Source organism: Malus sylvestris, chromosome 11 (assembly GCF_916048215.2).
Source record: "Malus sylvestris chromosome 11, drMalSylv7.2, whole genome shotgun sequence".
Classification (NCBI taxonomy): domain Eukaryota; kingdom Viridiplantae; phylum Streptophyta; class Magnoliopsida; order Rosales; family Rosaceae; genus Malus; species Malus sylvestris.
In genome coordinates this window covers 4159089-4176817 of record NC_062270.1, presented here as the reverse complement: position 1 = coordinate 4176817, position 17729 = coordinate 4159089, and the positions used below count along the sequence as shown (strand labels likewise).

Genomic DNA, 17729 nt, shown 5'->3' with positions numbered 1-17729 from the left:
ATTTACTGACATTCCTGCCTTAACCACACTTTTACTATATCCTGGATCAAAATGAATTCACAATTGAGAAAGCCGCCTAATGCAAACACATGAATTTGGAAAAAGTCAGTAGATAACGGACCCGGGAAGAAACAATGCCGTAGGCTGATACATAAGAATGTTTTGGCGGTCCTCAAGTCCACAAAAAGAGTAAGCGACACTGTGTCTCAACCTGTGGATAGAAGACCACCGTAATTAACTTCCGTATCCCCCATACTGCATTGCACATTCTAATCCCACTTCAGGCAAGATCCAAGTCTTCCGAGTGGAATACTACTAGCTATATCTCTCAGGACCTGATTATGCTTTCTTCTTGCTGAATGCCACACTACTATTTACGAGTTTTATAACTAGTATTTCAGACTGACATTCTTTTCATACCAGTTTTTGTTGATCAGATGCATATGTTTTGAAGATTTTTGTTGATTTTTTTTGTTCATTCGAAGTCTATTGTACGAGTACTAATTAAATCATTAATGAATTGAAAAGTTAATTATCATATTAAAAAGTTTTCAATTAACATGGTTTGTTTTAACTAAACGTGGAAAACTATTCAAATTTGGGATATCTTTCAACATTGAGAATAAAATTATGTTAATGCTCAAAATTGAGGGGCTCAACAAAGACAGTATGGTCAACCCTTGGTGGGCTCGGGATATAGAGCTAAACTATGAACAAAAGAATTTAAGTGGTTCACCCTTAAAAATGGGATACGTCTACTGTACTAGCCAGTTATATGTTTGATGTGATTACAAGACATATCTAAAATGGTGTGATGTAGTTTTTGTCTCGTGGATTCGATTGTTTAGGGTATTCGACCCCTTTATAGAGGTCTTAGTGAGACCCAAAAATCAAGGGCTCTTAAATCTCCCACCGTCATATCATAATGGGCCTAACACTTAAGCACGACATAAAAGCTACTTATCCACTGTTTTAATCAACATGCGGAGTTGAAGTGATATTGGATCAAAGCTACTTGCATGGTTTCTCGAGTTGACACGTACCGAGCGTGCCACTCGATCAATTTCAATGCAGAAGTTGGAGCCATGTGGAGTCATTTGTACATACAACTGGAATGGTAGTAATCTTGGAGAACTGTGGCCTTGCACACCATGAAATTTGGTAAGGTGCTGCCTACCATCGATTCAACTGCTGTGTGACTTAAAAAGGAGAAGGATAAACAAATTCTGTTATACCACGTACTTTGAATTTTTGTGTAGTAATAGTGAAGACACAGAATAAAAGAACAAAGATATAAACCTATAACGTGAGCTTTGTAATTTGACTTCAATAATTTTAAAACATACTTGGGATAAGTGGAATGTGAGAATCTTAGGTCAATCTATGCCGCTGTCCCTGATGCATCTTTGCTTTAGAAGGGGATGACATTCATAAATAGTCAGAGTATGTAAGTTGGTGAGGCGTTGCATAGCTTGGACACTAGGTAAATTCATCAAATTCTTGCAATCTTGAATGTCCAGCTCTGTAAGGTAGGTAAGGTTACCCAACCATTCTGGTAATGTCTCCACTCTATCAAATTAATATATCTCCAAAAATGTTAGAAGTGAGGTGTTGAATTTGTTGAGGCAGAGACTTGAGCTTAGGCCAACCATACAAGGCTAACCTTGTCAGATGCATTAATGATCCAACATGAAAATCAGGAAAGGAATCAAGCTCCTCCCAGAAGCCACCGATTTCCAAATGACAGAGAGAATGGAGGCTGTCTAAACTTGGAAGACTCTAAATTCGGGATGTTTCTTATTGTCAGCGTCTCAAGAGAGAGTGGGAATTGCAGGCTTGAAAATTATCTCGAGTAATTGAAGATTCTTTTACCTAATTTTTGCAATAATGGGGTATTTGACAGTTCATCAAGTTACTCAAGGGATATGAAATAGAGATAAATAAATCAAACAAATTCAAATCACTGTTCATACGATTCGAAAATCTGTTCATATGTCATAAGTAACCATAAAAATATCAATCCAAAATCTTCATAAGGATAACAATAACAAACAGAAAGTAATTGCAGTAGCTGTATATATTATATGAACATGGTTTTACATGATGACAATTCTTGGCATTACTCATCTAACACTACTTGGGTGCTGGCAGTGTGTGATTAAACAAGATTCAATACCACGATGGGTGATCAAGCTAGCGGTTCAGCACTCATACAGATGAACTAAAGAAAGTTAAAAATATTGATTGATGTTGCCGGAATTAAGAAAGATAACATGTAAAGGAGAATGCCCAAGGACTATAAAAAGAGGTATATTATTGAGAAATGAAGGTAGAGCGAGAAAACCGCCACAGCATAGCAAAAGAAATATAGATGGCACTGGGAAACACACAACATATATAGTAAGTCAGAAGTCAACAGTATAATGTATTGATCAATTAGAAGTAGAAGAGAAGAGGAGGTGTGGGTTTGAAAATCTTACATGACTTGATTTCAATGCGAAAGTTTGAGCCATTTGGAGTCGTTTTTACACAAAACTGGAATACAAGTAATCTCGGAGAAGTGTGGCCTTGCACACCATGAAATTTGGTTTTCCCAATACACATTTGTTGAAGTATCGCAAGGCGTTGCATAGCTTCAATCCAACTCTTGTCTCAGAAGTTTCCGACTGATTTAAAAGAAGAGGGAGAAGGATAAAGAAATTATGTTATACTGGTTTAAATTTGAGTGTAGTACTAGTGGAGGCATGGAATAAATGAACAAAGGATATAAACATATACCGTCAGCTCTGTTATTTGATTTCAATGATTTCAAAACTTACTCATGATATCTGGAATGTGGGAAATCTTAGGCCAATCTGTGCCGCTGCCCCTCCTGCATCTTTCCACTAAAAGGGGATGACATCTAACTATACGGAGAATTTGTAATTTGGTGAGGCGTTGCATAGCTTGGACACTTGGTAAATTCATCAGATTCTTGCAATGAAAAATGAGAAGGTCCGTAAGGGATGTAAGGCTACCCAACCATTCTGGCAAAGTCTCCACTCCCTCAAAGTTAACTATAATCAAATATGATAGAGAAGTGAGGTGTTGAATTTGTTGAGGCAGAGACTTGAGCTTAGGCCAACCAGACAACCTTAAACATTCAAGATGCATTAATGATCCAACTTGAAAATCAGGGAAGGAATCGAGCTCCTCCCAGAACCCACCGATTTCCAAATACCTGAGAGAATTAAGGTGGTCTAAACTTGGAAGAATCTGTAAATTAGGGATTTTGACTATTGACAGCGTCTCAAGAGAGAGTGGGAATTGCAGGCTGCTCACCCAACTTTCTAATCTTTCACAATAGGAAATCTCTAGTTGTCGAAGGGAGGTCATGATGCGCAAGTCTGAAGTAGATTGTAGACTAATGCACTCCTCCTCGTCAATTCTGCTATTTTGGGCACAAAAGGACGCTAGCTTTGGGCAACTCCATATCCACAGTTGTCCAAGACTAATGCACTCCTCCTCCTCCTCCTCCTCAACTCTCCTACTTTTGACACCAAACCATGATAGCTTTGGGCAATCATTTATCATCAATTCTTGAAGAGAGGGACATTGTTGTGGAAGAGCAGGTAAGCTTGTCAATTCACGGCAATCCCAAATCGTCAATTTCTGAAGAGAGGCGGTGAGGGACATGCTGCCTTTCATTTCAATTGATGTCAGATTATCGCAACTCCATATACTCAATTCCACGAGAGAGGCCCGTAAACTCAATGGGCCTGATAATCCATTGCATTTCTGTATACTCAGTTTCTGGAGAGAGGTGCAGTTCTTCAACCCACTCGGCAAGCGTGACAATCGTCCACAATCTACAATTTTTATTTCTTGTAGAGATGCCATGCTCTGTGTAATTGGAATAAACTCTAGACTAGGACATTCTGATATTTCCAATACCTCAAGGAGCGGGAGCGTGTCTAGCCCATTTGGCAAATGCCTCAGCTTTTTGCAACTCCAAATACACAATCTTTCAAGAGAACTGCAAGAACCGACTACATCTTGGGTAATACAAGTTAAATCATTGCAATCACTTATATCCAAAGATGAGAGTTTATTATTCTTCTTCAAAATCCCTTGCGGCAAACAAGTAAGCTCCTTAATACCTTTTATTTTGAGGAAAGTGAGAGTTGTTAATCCACTGCTTATTTCTTCTATTGGCGTTCTGCTATCACAAGAAGACATCTCCAACTTTTGGAGAAATGGAAAATGACTCGGAGCATTTCTTAATTTGGAACAATCTTCAATGGTCAACATCTCGAGACTAGGAAAAACCACAACTTTTTTTCTTGACGTTGTCGGTGCTTGCTTCCATTCATTTAGATCACCACACTTAGAAATATATAATACTTTTAGCGCTGGAAATAAAGTAATTACCTCCTCACTTGTCGTGGCTACATTGTGGACAAGATCATAACCATAGAACTCAGCACCAACACATTTCAAGTTAGCCATTCCTCTAATCTTAAGCTCCGTAAGACTGGGTAGATGACCGAGCGGCGGCACTCCTTCACATTTGTCGCATCCAAGTAACTCAATCTTCTTCAATTTGTTGGGCATTAATGACCCACTCATCATCCATGTTGGAAACTTGTCGCCCATGAAGTTTGCAATACTTAAGCTCTCCAACTCAAGATGTGGTCGGAGGCCTTCTAGGACATCTTCGTCCTCGTTGTTGTCTGTTGTTGACCTATCTTCTGTCCAATTGAAGCTTAAATGGCGTATTTTCGTCTTATCCTCTAACTTTGCTTTCTTTGCTTCTTCTCCATTCTTTACAAGCTGCAAATTAGAAACAATTAATTCACCCTTCAATTGTTTCAAGCCAGCCAACTCTTCAATTCGGCGACCAATCTCATTACCCACTGAAAAGTAAGGTAATGTTCGAAGGCAAGTCAGCCGCCCTATCCCTTGTGGGAATTTGATATTCCAATCAAAATAAATATGTCTCAGGTTGATCAAGTTTTGCAGTTCTTTTGGAAACTCCTTAAGGGTACAATTCTTTGCTCTTAATGTCTGAAGGTTATAGAGCTTGCCTATAGATTTGGGGAGTGCTTTGAATCTTGTACCAGAAATGTCAAGATACCTCAAGTGTTTCAACCTTCCAACCAAAACTGGAAATTCTTCAATATTAGCTTTACTTAAATTCAAGACTCGTAAAGCTTTGAACCGTGGAAGAATGTTAGTAGGAACTTCACCGTTATCGGAAAATAGTGACCACAATTTCCTAGCACTTCTTTCTGGAATTTTTTCCAGTGTAGAAGTAGAAGCCCGAGCAACATGTCGAATCTCATGTGTATTATCTACGCCACATAAATCTCTCGTCAAGCCTTCAGATTCAGATAGATGTTCCGCAAGATCGTGCACAAGATCATGCATCTTGCATTCACTAACTATGCCATTGTCACTAATTGTAGCATCTTGAAATAAGGAGCTCTGCAATAGAATATCAAAATATTCATTGCCAATGTCCTCCATATCTTTACTTCCACCGAGTGAAGAACGGAGTAATCCTTGAGCCATCCAAAGTTGAATCAAGTTGTCTCTTTGAATTTCAGCATCTTTCTCGAACATTGAGCAATATGCAAAACATTGCTTCAATGATGGTGATTCTAAGTTGTCAAAACTCAACCTCAGAATTGACATAATTCTATCTTCTTCTTTTGAATGGTTGTTCCATATTCTACTGTTTTTAAATGACGACCATTCTTGAGTACTCTTTTTATTGTGCAAAATGCCTCCCAAAACCTGTAAATGGATTAGAGAGTTTATCACATAATGGTCTATTAAGTACATTAGTTTAACTGAAGTTGATGAAAAATTAAAACAAAAAGAGGGAATAGTTTTATTTAATTTTAAAGGTTTCCTAAGACAACGTAGAAGATACTTGAGTCATAACAAAATATTTTATCCACCAATAATGCAGTTGGCTTAAGAAAAAATGGAAAGAAGAAGACATGACCAGAAAAAAAAAATAGAAATAGTTACTAGGTGTCCTCAAACAATTTAGAAAATACATGACCTAAGGCTATCTTCAAATAAAAAGTTAAAGTCAAACACTTCGAATAAGACACAACTTCTGTCTAATACATCAAAAACTTTTGAGTGAAGTGCAAAGTCATTTACAACAACGTATTTGATTTCAAACATTATATTTGACTTTTATTTAATGCACATTGGTGATGATATAATACTCAAGTCAAATTGAACTCCAACATTGACTTTAAAATTTTAATTTTTAACTATAAGATTGGTGACAGCCCAATAAATACTAATTTGAGTCATAACAGAATAATTCATCCAATAATAATGCAACTACTTTAAGCCGCTTAACTAATTTAATAGATTTTAACTGGATTGGATCCTTTTGCTGAAGTTTTTGAACCTTATGGAAGATCAATCTATATAAATTGAATTTTCCAAATTCGAACACAATTCAATCACTTTGCAAATAATATAATCAAAATGCAAAGGGCTTAGATCTCTTTATTTGCTACCAAATATCAATCAAATTGGAGACCTTTTAGTCATCTATATGTATGTATATTGAACACAAACAATGAATGATGTTGATACCAAGTAACATATTTATAATGAACCGTTCATTCGTTTGATACATATAGATATAATTAAACGATCTCCGAACAAATGAATTTTTATAGAGATGATTTTTAAATGATTATCACGAAAATGAATGGTTCCATATTATACTATTTTTAAACGACAACCATTCTTCAATAGAATCAATACTTTTTTTTGGTGTGCAAAATGCCTCCCAAAACATGCTGATTGGATTAGTGAGTTTCAAAGGTGTCCTAAAACAATGTAGAAAATAGGGACTTGTATAAAATTTGAAAGTTTTGGCTTCCTTAATTATGAATCCCCTTGCCTAAAAGGACAAAATCTAAGCCATGTGCAAAATCATATATTAGCTTCCATTATTTTTGGTGTTTGACGAATTTCCTAAAATACCCATTAAGCAGTTAAAAACACGTTTTATTCTTGATTTGTTGGGACAATGAATTAATTCTAGTTTCTGCCTTGTTCAAATCAATAAGTTGCTATTGTTGGTTTTTGATAAATAAAAAAAATATGTTAGGGAAACTACATTTTGTGTACTATATATAAGTGATGTATACGTTCTATGCCAATTAAAAAATTTCACTAAAATCCACACCATCTAAAAAACCATTCTATGTAAATTGTACTTTAAAAATTCGAACTCAATTCAACCATCATGCAAATAATATAAATGAAAATATTGTAAAAAATAGGTGCAAATCTCATGTTATACATAATAGTACGCACCTTTGCCATTAATGGAATACCACCACAATTTTTAGCAATCTCTTTTCCAATTGCCTCGAACTCAGGAGCACTGCTATCGAACTCAAGGGCACTACTATCGGGAAAAGCTCTATCTTTCATGATGGACCAACATTCATCCACAGAAAGTTTTCCCAATTCATGTCGCGGAAGTAGCTTTTCTGAGATTGATGCAACTTTGCCACTTCGAGTAGTGACAATAATTTTAGATCCTCCAGCAGAATTAAGCTTTGACAAACACTCCATCAAATACTCCCAATTTCTGGCATCTTCATTCCAAACGTCATCAAGTACGAGCAAGTATCTTTTATCTTTCAACTCTTCTTGCAGTTTTTTAAGAATTGCATCCTGATTATCTTTTGAAGAGGCATTTGTCAAGGTAAGAGATTCTAACATCCGATGAAGAATGAGAGTGACGTCGAAAGTGTTGGATACACAAACCCATATTCTCTTTTCAAAAAATTTGTGTATCGAATCCTCGTTGTATACTGACTTGGCCAAAGTTGTTTTTCCGAGGCCTCCCATTCCCACAATGGCCATAACCGCAAGATTTTCTTGGTTGTTTTTGGAGTTGGTCAAGTTTGTGACTATATTTGACACAGCCTTCCCCCTTCCAAAAGTTTTTTCATCTTTGCCAATGAGTGAGTTGGTTTGTCTGTCCCATCTAATCCCCTGAGAGGTTGCATCTTTATTCTTGGAAACTAGTCCAAGAAGAGATGCTTCACTCTTGAGATCCACCAAGGATGCATTGATCTTCTGAAATTTAGGCGCCATTTGAAGACGAAATGCAAGTGGATTGGAGAGTGAAAAGAAGTTCAGAACCTTTTTCTTCATATGGTTTTGGATTTCGACTTTACGCCGATAACCTTCGTACTCGAGTTCATCCAAGACATCCTCAGCATCATGAGCTACGTCTTTGAGTTTCTTCACCCATGCCTCTATTGGCGGATCTGTTAGAGAATCAAAACAAGTTAAATAACTTGTCAATGTAGCATGTGTGCGCGGGATTATAAGACAATTCAAAAATATATACTACCTTGTGGTTTGTCGGCAACACTATTCAACAAAAGTTCAATTTTAGTGAATGACTCTTTAAGCTTTTCGAGTTCAGCTTTGAAACCCCATGCAAATTTGAATTCTTTCTGAGCAAGTGAAAGCACCTTCTTCAGTATTCCCTCCGCAGCAAAAGTAAGCACAACTTCAGCTGCCATTCCTTCAATTCCCTGCAACTCAGCTAATCACAGTGTTTAATTTCTCTCTTGGATACAAATTACAGTACAAGGGCAATGGAGGATGATATGGTGGACAACAAATGTCGGTAGGTTTAACTTTTTATAACGTGAAAAGGTGGTGCATCCAAGAATTGGAGGATATATTCGATCCTTTGCTTAGACTAGTTTAGTTCCTTCCTTCCGTTCCGTGGTGCTTCCAAGTATCTTACACTTCGAATTTAATTCGTCCTTGTTGATCCTTTGCTTTAGACACGTCTAGTTTCTTCCTTCCATAGCTCTTTCAAGTATCTTACGTTTTGAATTGAATTCGTCCTTGTTGGTGCCTAGAGTGTACCTCCTTCTCCTTTTCCTTGGGTGTACCTCCTTGTCTAGATTCTTAATATACATATGAAAATATGTGCTTCCAAGTTTCCGCAATCTTCCCTTGCACGCTGATCAGTCAGTCAATCATCGTGTTTCTGAATTTTCTCTCTAGTAGGGCAGTACTTTTGCCTTCTAACTTATGAGAACTTTCTCATTCACTTGTTCTTTCCTTCCTCAATGCTTCCGAGAATCTTACCCTTTGCTAAATTGCTTTCAAGTTCTAACTCCGTTTCTTGATGTCTTTACTGTATGTACTGGCCCTTATGTCTCATCAATGTCGACGTAACACTTTAGATCTTTTTCACCAAATAATCATAAACAAGAAATCATGCGTTCATTAGAGAGTAACACTCCATATACATAGTTAATATCAATCAACAAATTTGAACCCCGATACGAGGTACGAGTAACTCACTTTTAAATCTACAACCCATCTTTAAATTTCTCATTCTTTCTAAAAGCACCCGCCGTTTCTATCCAAGTATCCGGCTGCTTCCCCATTTTTGTTATTCCTCTCTAGAAACTGTAAAGTTCTGTGAATGGCAATGTGTGACAATTGGTTTACTTGAGGAACAAATCACTTGATTATTCAGTGATGTGCAATTTGAGTAAATTAAGAGTCCTAGTTAGGTAAGAATTGTGGAGTCTTAAATCATTGCAGCTAATCTAGGAGAATCATCTAGAGGTTCAAATACAAAGATATTGCATCATGATAGGACTCAATCAAAGTGATAGGGTTGACCTTCTTAGCTGTTAATAGGTTAAGTCCCTGCTTCCATATGTTGAATTGCTTAGGATACTAAAAACCTATTCATATAGTAGAGGGATATTTTGGAGTATTGGAAGGAGAAACAACCTAGAGTTCATCAATGACTTCATCTTCATAACCATGTCTCCGAATTCTATAGATAAGTTTATTTCCTTTTCATGTCGATTTCGTTATTGTATTCGTGATCCTAATGTCTTGTTGTTGCTCTTATAATTTCAGAATATATCTTACACTTTCCTTCATCTTCCCTTCGTCATCGTCCTCTCTGATGTGAAATTCATGTGCTTGCCTTACGGTTTACGCAACTCTATTTCTTATTGTATCAATCCAAGCCCGTTGTTAGGCCCATAAAACAAAATTGGGGATATAACATTTTCAAGCCCATTCACTTAGCCCATGGGTTCAGCCCGGTCTCCAACCCCGTTTCAAAAGACGACTAATATGAAACAGGTTCACCATTACCGTAGTGTTTCAGTCTGATAATACAAAATAATCTGCAAGTTTTGTGCAAGTTTTCTTGGGCATGACATTGCATTATTAAACAAAAATACCACATGGCGGTGAATCTGTTATGTATAAGTAGCTTCCTTGTTTTTCACACAACTGAGTCATTTTTTTAAGCAACAAAATTTGGGGTGAGAATTAGGGATAAGCTAATGAGTCGGACTTAAATTGGCATTGAATTTGCCATATAAAGAAGTCCAGAGTCGAACTTACGGCATCCCACTTAAAAGTAAAATAAACAATCGATGCATATTCCACTTTCGAGTTTAGACAACATTAAGTTAATAACAGATACATGTTCAGCACAACAAAGAATAACTTATATGACATAATTGTTCTACTTCTACAATCACAATCGACTACAAACACGAAAGCTATAACAAAAGAATATCTCCGTTCATCTTAATGTCATGGAAGAAAACCCCTGCATTGATCCTCACCAAACAGGTCCACAACGCGTCATCCCTTAACAGTTTGCACACAGAATGGAATTACACCGGGAAGCATACGGTGGCAAGGAAGCTCAAGATTCATACAGGACGACGAACCAATCGAAGAGGAGTTAAGTGAACCATCACAGACCAGTTTTGGCACGCTTCATCCCGCTTGAAGTGAAAGGAGAGACACTACCATATGGTTGAGGGCTCTCTTCTCGTAAATTGGATTTCAGCATAGCTAGTTCTCTCAACTGTTCCCTCTTGTAGTGGTCTTGTGACTCGTCCTGAAAGGAAAAATGAGAATTTAATATCCATCATTTTTGTGAAAAAAATGTGATTAAAAACCAAGAGTTATAGCTCACAGTTTGTGTGAAAAAAAAAGGCGATAAAAGACCAAGAAGCACTTTTATATGAATGAAGGACATCTACGTATTGTCCATTGAGGGAACGAGAAATCAGTTTCATGATCCGTTGCAATATGTATTTGAGAAAAAAGATACTTCATAGCGTAAAAGCAAAATAAAGTATTTGTATTGGAAAGCCGAAGGGACAAGTCAGAAACGATACCATAGGTTTGAGAAGTTCTTCTATGATTTGTTTTGCCTGTCTCAACCGCATATCAACAATATTAGCAGGCAATTCAGCCTCAATTATAATGTGCAGTGGATCATTCAAATGTTCATAACCCGGTCTTCCCCTCAACGATTCCTCCTTGAGAATAACAAGGCAAGAAACACGTGTCAAAATACGTAAACAAAAGAGAGAGCATAAAATGGAAACACAAGAAAAAAAATGAACTTGATTTAAAATAATGAAAACTTCTTTTCTTAATAAATGACAAAACTGGGAATAATTCTACCTTGTCAATATCTCTTATTGAACATTTTCCTCTTATGTACACACGACAACCTGTAGAAGCTTCCACCCGCTTTAGTGAATTGCCTCTAGGACCCAGAAGCCGGCCAACAAAATTGAACTACAAAATACAAGTTTCAGTACCACAAACAAGAGAATTCTGAGATAAGGTCCTTAAATAAGAACTTGTTTTCTCAGTCGATCATCAAATAATCTGCAGCTGAGAATTCTGAGATGCCTTTGAGAAATATGTACTTATTTTAAGAACCTTAATAAATAATAACTCTGTGTGTGTGCTTGCGCATGCAAACACCTCCCAGTAACATGTTTTTGTTAACATTAAACCAACTACTTCGAATTTAAGATTGCAATTTAGCAACGTCCCTTAACGCACTGTCAAGTTATATGGGTGGCTTACATTTGGAAAGCTATCTACTGGAATATCCAAGCGCAATATCCTCTTCACAATGTAGGAACTTGGGCTTGATGGTGCAACTTGCCACTCCATATTCATCCCTTGTGGACCACCTAATCTCTGTTACATTATGCAACCAAAGCCAAACTATTGAAACTAGATGCAAAAAAGATGAACAGACGTAATGTTGCGGTACTGATAAAAAGATAAAACTGAGAAAAAGAGGGAAGATGGGAACCTGTTGCGCATTCCATATAAAATAAATGTGACAAAAGAGTATTATAATAAAGTCAACGTTGTGGTAATCCAAGCTTGTCAGTAAATAAAATCAATTAAACTTTAACCGTATTATAAAGCTGAAACTTCCACTATTTACCATATAATAATGGATTTAGTGGTATATGAAGCCAGTGCATTTACGGACACTCCTGCCTTAACCACACTTTGACTATATCCTGGATCAAAATGAATTCACGATTGAGAAAGCCGCCTAATGCAAACACATGAATTTGGAAAAAGTCAGTGGATAACTGACCCAGGAAGAAACAATGCCGTAGGCTGATACATAAGAATGTTTTGGCAGTCCTCAAGTCCACAAAAAGAGTAAGCAACACTGTCTCTCAACCTGTGGATAGAAGACCACCATAATTAACTTCCAGATTCCCCATACTGCATTGCACATTCTAATCCCACTTCAGGCAAGATCCAAGTCTTCCGAGTGGAATACTACTGGCTATCTCTCAGGACCTGAATATGCTTTCTTCTTGCTGAATGCCACACTACTATTTACGAGTTTTATAACTAGTTTTTCAGACTGACATTCTTTTCATACCAGTTACGGAGGTATGCACAGACAAACATACAAATCTAGCAGGAAACTCATTTAGGCATATGCATATTAATTAAATCAGGCAGGGGGCAGCAAGAAAGATAATCAATAAACTACAGTGTTATATATAAAATAAAATGGAAGTGCGGATGTGCAAAATAATGGTGTTGCATTAGGGAGTATGTAATTGTCAACACTTACATCATGAGGCCGTCCGTTCCAGCCACCGTGGCCTGACCCTCTATATTTTGGCATTATGTCTGAACCAATAGGGCTAGGACTTCCACGTTGCAGTCTGTCAAAGTCACTAAACCCTTGGTTGGGCATCATTCCAGAGACGCGAATTATCTCTATCAATACAGAAGAGTACCAAAGTTAGCAATTTCCTTCCTCAACATAGAACACAATGAAAACAAGAATATAGAGCATGGAATCAGTTTCCTGTCTGAGTTCAGCTCGTCGACATTACGAATAGAAAACTCTTGAGTAGGAGTGATTAGTGATTAGTGATTACATGAAATGGAAGAACACATAACGTAAACAAACATACAAGTCAACTCCAATATTGGGGGGAAAAAGAAGTGTTCCATTTTACCCTAAAGAGTTAAATCTTCATGCCCTTCCTAGATGCAGAAAATTTGACATTATACTCTCCTTGTCAACAAGTTCAGATCCTTTTTCCTCAAGCATTTCATAGTTCATCAATTACCCAATTCCGAAATACAGAAATGAACAGCAGGTATAGCTTTTTCATGGCATAATCACAATTGGGTTCACGGGAAAAAGCTGAAAAACTCCGGTTTTCGGCACAAACAACATCCAGAAAGGCAATTACACAATACACACATAGAGAAAGAACAGCATACAGAGCTTTTCCATTGCACAGTCTCAATTGGGTTCACAAACAAAAGCTCAAAAACACCCAAAACAATTCCAAATCCGAATCAGAACACAGAAAATAAGAACTTAATCCGATAGTAAAAAGATGGTTTTGGTAGAAACCTTGATTCAAGAGGCGGCCGCAGATGGGGACGACCTGCGCGAAAGGCCCGAGCTTTTGGTGCTCCGCCAACAGCTCCGTCAAGTACTGGCTGTCCACATCCGGCGGCGCTCTCAGGTGCGGAGAAAGCGCTCTCGCCGGTGAGAAATTCTGAGCGTATGAACCCGACATTGAAATCCCAATGGAGGAAAAGAGCTAAGAAGGGTACAGAATTGAGTGAAATGGTAAGAGACTTGTACTGTGCTGGTCTGCTAGGTTTGCCGGGTAGAAGTAAAAGTAACGGTGGGCAGAGTGGTGGGGTTTAGAATTGAGAGGGTTGTAATGGCGTCTTTTGTTTGCCTGCTGTAGCTAGAGAGAGAGAGAGAGAGGAGAGAGAGGCGATGCGGACTCCATATCTTTCAGATTTTCAGACACTCTCTCTCCTCTCTAGCTCCTTCCTTCTCTGTCGTTGCTGTAAGATTTTACGATTGACACCTCACGCCGAGACTGACAGGAGGAGGATAGCGAGTGAAACCGCGCGCTTTCGCAGCGGGTGAAATCGTGGATCCAATCGGCTGCTGTGGAAAGGTCACCGGATGTGGGACCAGGGGCCGCTGTGTGGGGCCGGATCCAGCTTGTGAGTTGTGCAAATGAAAACCACGCTCCTGTCTCAGGTGGGGATCGCGTTCCTCCTTCACTCCCTAGAATATTCGCGTCGTTAGTCTACACCTCCTGCGCTATCCAATTTTTGTTAAAAACTACCATTAGAGATGAAGATTAATATTAATAATCAAGTAATTATCAACTGTTAATGTATTTGAGAACTAATAGTTGTCTATTAATAGGTTATGATTACGAATTACATTGATAAATGTACACGCGTAGGTTACATATTTCTATTGTATTAGGTTATGTATTTCTATTGTATTTATTTATAACTGATGATTGTTCATTTTAGAATTACGTTTAGTACAAATTAACCACCATAAGGTGCTCATGTAGTTAGGGACAAATTTTAGGTCTATGTTCCACACGGCATGTCTTGGGTTCGATTCTTGGTTCTGATAAATCACAATGGTGGTTATGAAAGGCTGAAATGCCTTTGGTCTTACCTGTTCTCGAAAAAGTAAACTATCGTACCGAAAACACCAATTGATTTCCTTTAAAAAAAATTATGAATTTACAAAAACAGTGCAATAATGGTCTTGATCTAAGGATGGGAGTGTTAAGTTGTCTTCTTGTTCTTGGAATATAAAGAGTTTGGTTAGTTGAACTCGGTTGCTTTATGAACCACAACTTGGTATTCTTGGAAACTTGAGGTCATAGTATATGATTTTGATGGCAGCTAGTTTGACCAAGGCTCTACACAACGAGAAACTTCTTTATTCATTTACGTAACTACTTATCAACGATGAATACTAAATATAATCGTACACGTATTGCTGGTAAAAAGGGATAATACATCAACGCTCTAACACAAAAATCTAGCCTCAATGCATCTCAAAAAGTTTTTTGATTTAGTTTATTTTTGCCTATTCATGTGTAATGTTGTGAGGGCGAATATTAGCACAATGAAAATGTTACTCATTTGTCACCTAAAGATTATGGGTTCAAGTCATGAAAACAACCTCTTTGCAAAGCAGGAGTACAGTTGCATACGATAGACATTTTTTCCCTCCCCCCCCCCACCTCTGACCTTAACAAAGCAAAGAACCTTGTTTATTTGGGATCGTCTCTTTTAGGTATGGTTTGGGATTGAGGTGATTTTAAGAAAAATGGTATGAAAAAAAACTAGGAGAATTTTTGGTGTTTGGTAAACTTTCAACTTCAGCTTTTTTTTCACAGTTTTAGATGAAAAAAAAAGCTAAAAAACAGAAGCAGCAAAAAGCAGCTTTGAAAAACTAGCTTTTCAGCTTTTGTACAAACCTCTAAAACGTGGGTGAACAGTAACCCTTTAATGAAAGTTTCTGGCAATCCTACCCTTTCCCGATTCCACGGCGAAGTTTCTTCACAATGCAGAAGATGACGCATGAATGGTTTTCGCAGACCGGCAGCGGAGTCGACGACTCGCAGAAGCCATCATCGTCTTCTTTGCTAGCCGATTGGAACTCCTACGCTGTTTCACAATCCACTGACGAGAGCTCCTCTTTGGGACTTGGATTCGATCTTGAATCTGTGGTGCGCTCTGCTAACGACACTGTTTCCGGCACTTTCAGCGTGTAAGTTCGTATCTGATCTTAGTTTCCTACCTGATTAACTCAGTTTTTTAGTTACTGTAGAGTTATTTGTGGGCGATTTTGGCTGTGGGTTTCTAATTTTGTGTGTGTTTTAAGTGAATCTGATAATTGGGTTTTCGATTTTGTGCGTATTTAGGAGAACTTGATCATGGGTTTTGGAATTTGTGTATAAATAAGTGAATCTGATATGGGATTAATAATATTTGTGTATATTATGCTGGGATGTTAATGATTGTGTGCATATTCAGGTGAATCTGATATGGAGATTTTGGTTTTTAGGGGTTCAGGAGCTGGTGGATTTGTAGAATAAGCTGATATCTCGACCCGTATCGTCAAATTTATGTATGTGATAGATTTTGATGATGGGAATTTGATTTCTGTGCTTGGATCTGGGATTAGTATTTTAGTATTTGATTGAGTGCATGATACTTGCTTATGTTGCTTGATATTCTGATTTGGGGTCTATAGATTTCCTTCTGACTGTATGATTGGACTGTAGTTAAACGAAGAGCTGCCGAGCTGTATGAGTTACAGGACTTGTGGGGGGTCCTGTCCGAGGTGCTTAAGGAATGGGATGTTAGCTCAAAGGAGAGTGAATTTAGGTTTTTCTCAATTACATCTCTCATTTTGTTTCTTTTGTTAGCACCAGCAAAACGAACCCGAGATGCTTGCATGGCACTTGGATTTGATCGAAGGCGCTCAACTTGTGAAAGGTTTAATTTTTCAATAATTTGATGTTTGAAATTCTTAATTTTGTGTTTGTGTTGGGATTTTGAAGCTTTTATGTGTTGCATAATCTATCTGGTCTGATTAGAGTTTAAGTGATTGCATTTTCTTTAGGGTTTTTCAATAATGACTCTTGATTAATGACTCTTGTATGTTTCAACAATGACTCTTGATTAACCTTATTCGATTGTATCAACTGTTGCTGCTTGCAATCGGATTTGGTCATATTGGTGAATTTCGCCCCAAAGGTCGCACTTGGTGCGATGGCAAGTGTCTTCCCCCATGAGCGGTAGGTCTCGGGTTCGAGACTTGGGAGCAGCCTCTCCATAAATGCTGATAATATGTGGTCTATTATGAAGGATTTTCATCATTAAGTGACTTTTGATTTCTATTATTACAATGAGTGAGAAATGAAAGTAAAACTGTTGCAGTGGTTAAAAGAGAAGAGATGAAAATTTGAGTATATGGTTGTATTTGCTTAGTTCAGTTCTCTTTGTATAAAAAATAGAGAGATCATATAGTTGTAAATGATTCAATGGTGATATGACATTGGAAATTTGGAATAAAAAATTTTTTTGGTTTAGTTAGTGTTTCGAAGTGATATGTGATTGTACAATGATTCCATAACTGCTATAGTTGTTTCCTATATGCTACTAGATGGTATGGATTGTACAAGAATGCTATAAAAAGCTATAATAGCATTTGGAAAATGCTATGAAAAGTTTACAATAGCATTTGATGAATGCAGCTAATTAGACTACTTTCAAGTACATTAACAATATTGTACTAATGAATCCTAGCTATTCAATCTAAAATATTTCAATTGAAGTAGTTTGTCATACTAATTAATATTTAAGATAACGTTTATAAATATTTTTCTTTTAAAAATAAAGTATATTTAGTAATTCACCTTTATTTGTTAAGGAAATTAAATTAATAGCACATCTAATATTATACCCTTTTTGATCATTTCACACAGTTACAGCTGTTTTATATAAAAGTTGGGTTGTGATTTTCACACACCCTT

General features: G+C 37.3%; 2 protein-coding genes across 26 annotated transcripts in view; both read right to left on the bottom strand.

Moving 5' to 3' along the window:
- Nucleotides 1–8643, bottom strand: part of LOC126589217 (putative disease resistance protein RGA1) — a 120256-nt gene extending 111613 nt beyond the window's left edge. For 15 of the 25 annotated variants that reach the window (XM_050254428.1, XM_050254429.1, XM_050254431.1 and 12 more), the window contains exons 1-3: nucleotides 8393–8643; nucleotides 7339–8306; nucleotides 4724–5778 (exon numbers count right to left, since the gene is read on the bottom strand). In XM_050254428.1, the coding sequence (XP_050110385.1) occupies nucleotides 4724–5778; nucleotides 7339–8306; nucleotides 8393–8567 (2198 nt within the window). In that variant the 5' untranslated portion in view covers nucleotides 8568–8643. The other 10 variants (XM_050254442.1, XM_050254441.1, XM_050254438.1 and 7 more) reach the window with 10 other exon arrangements.
- A 1811-nt stretch (nucleotides 8644–10454) lies between these two features.
- LOC126589227 (KH domain-containing protein At3g08620-like) lies at nucleotides 10455–14274 on the bottom strand. The gene is made up of 6 exons (XM_050254457.1): nucleotides 13763–14274; nucleotides 12962–13110; nucleotides 11935–12051; nucleotides 11521–11637; nucleotides 11229–11372; nucleotides 10455–10945 (listed from the first exon to the last, which is right to left on the bottom strand). The coding sequence occupies exons 1-6, from the start codon at nucleotides 13929–13931 to the stop codon at nucleotides 10799–10801; spliced, it is 843 nt and encodes a 280-aa protein (XP_050110414.1). The 5' UTR covers nucleotides 13932–14274; the 3' UTR covers nucleotides 10455–10798.
- Between the last annotated feature and the right edge of the window lie 3455 nt (nucleotides 14275–17729).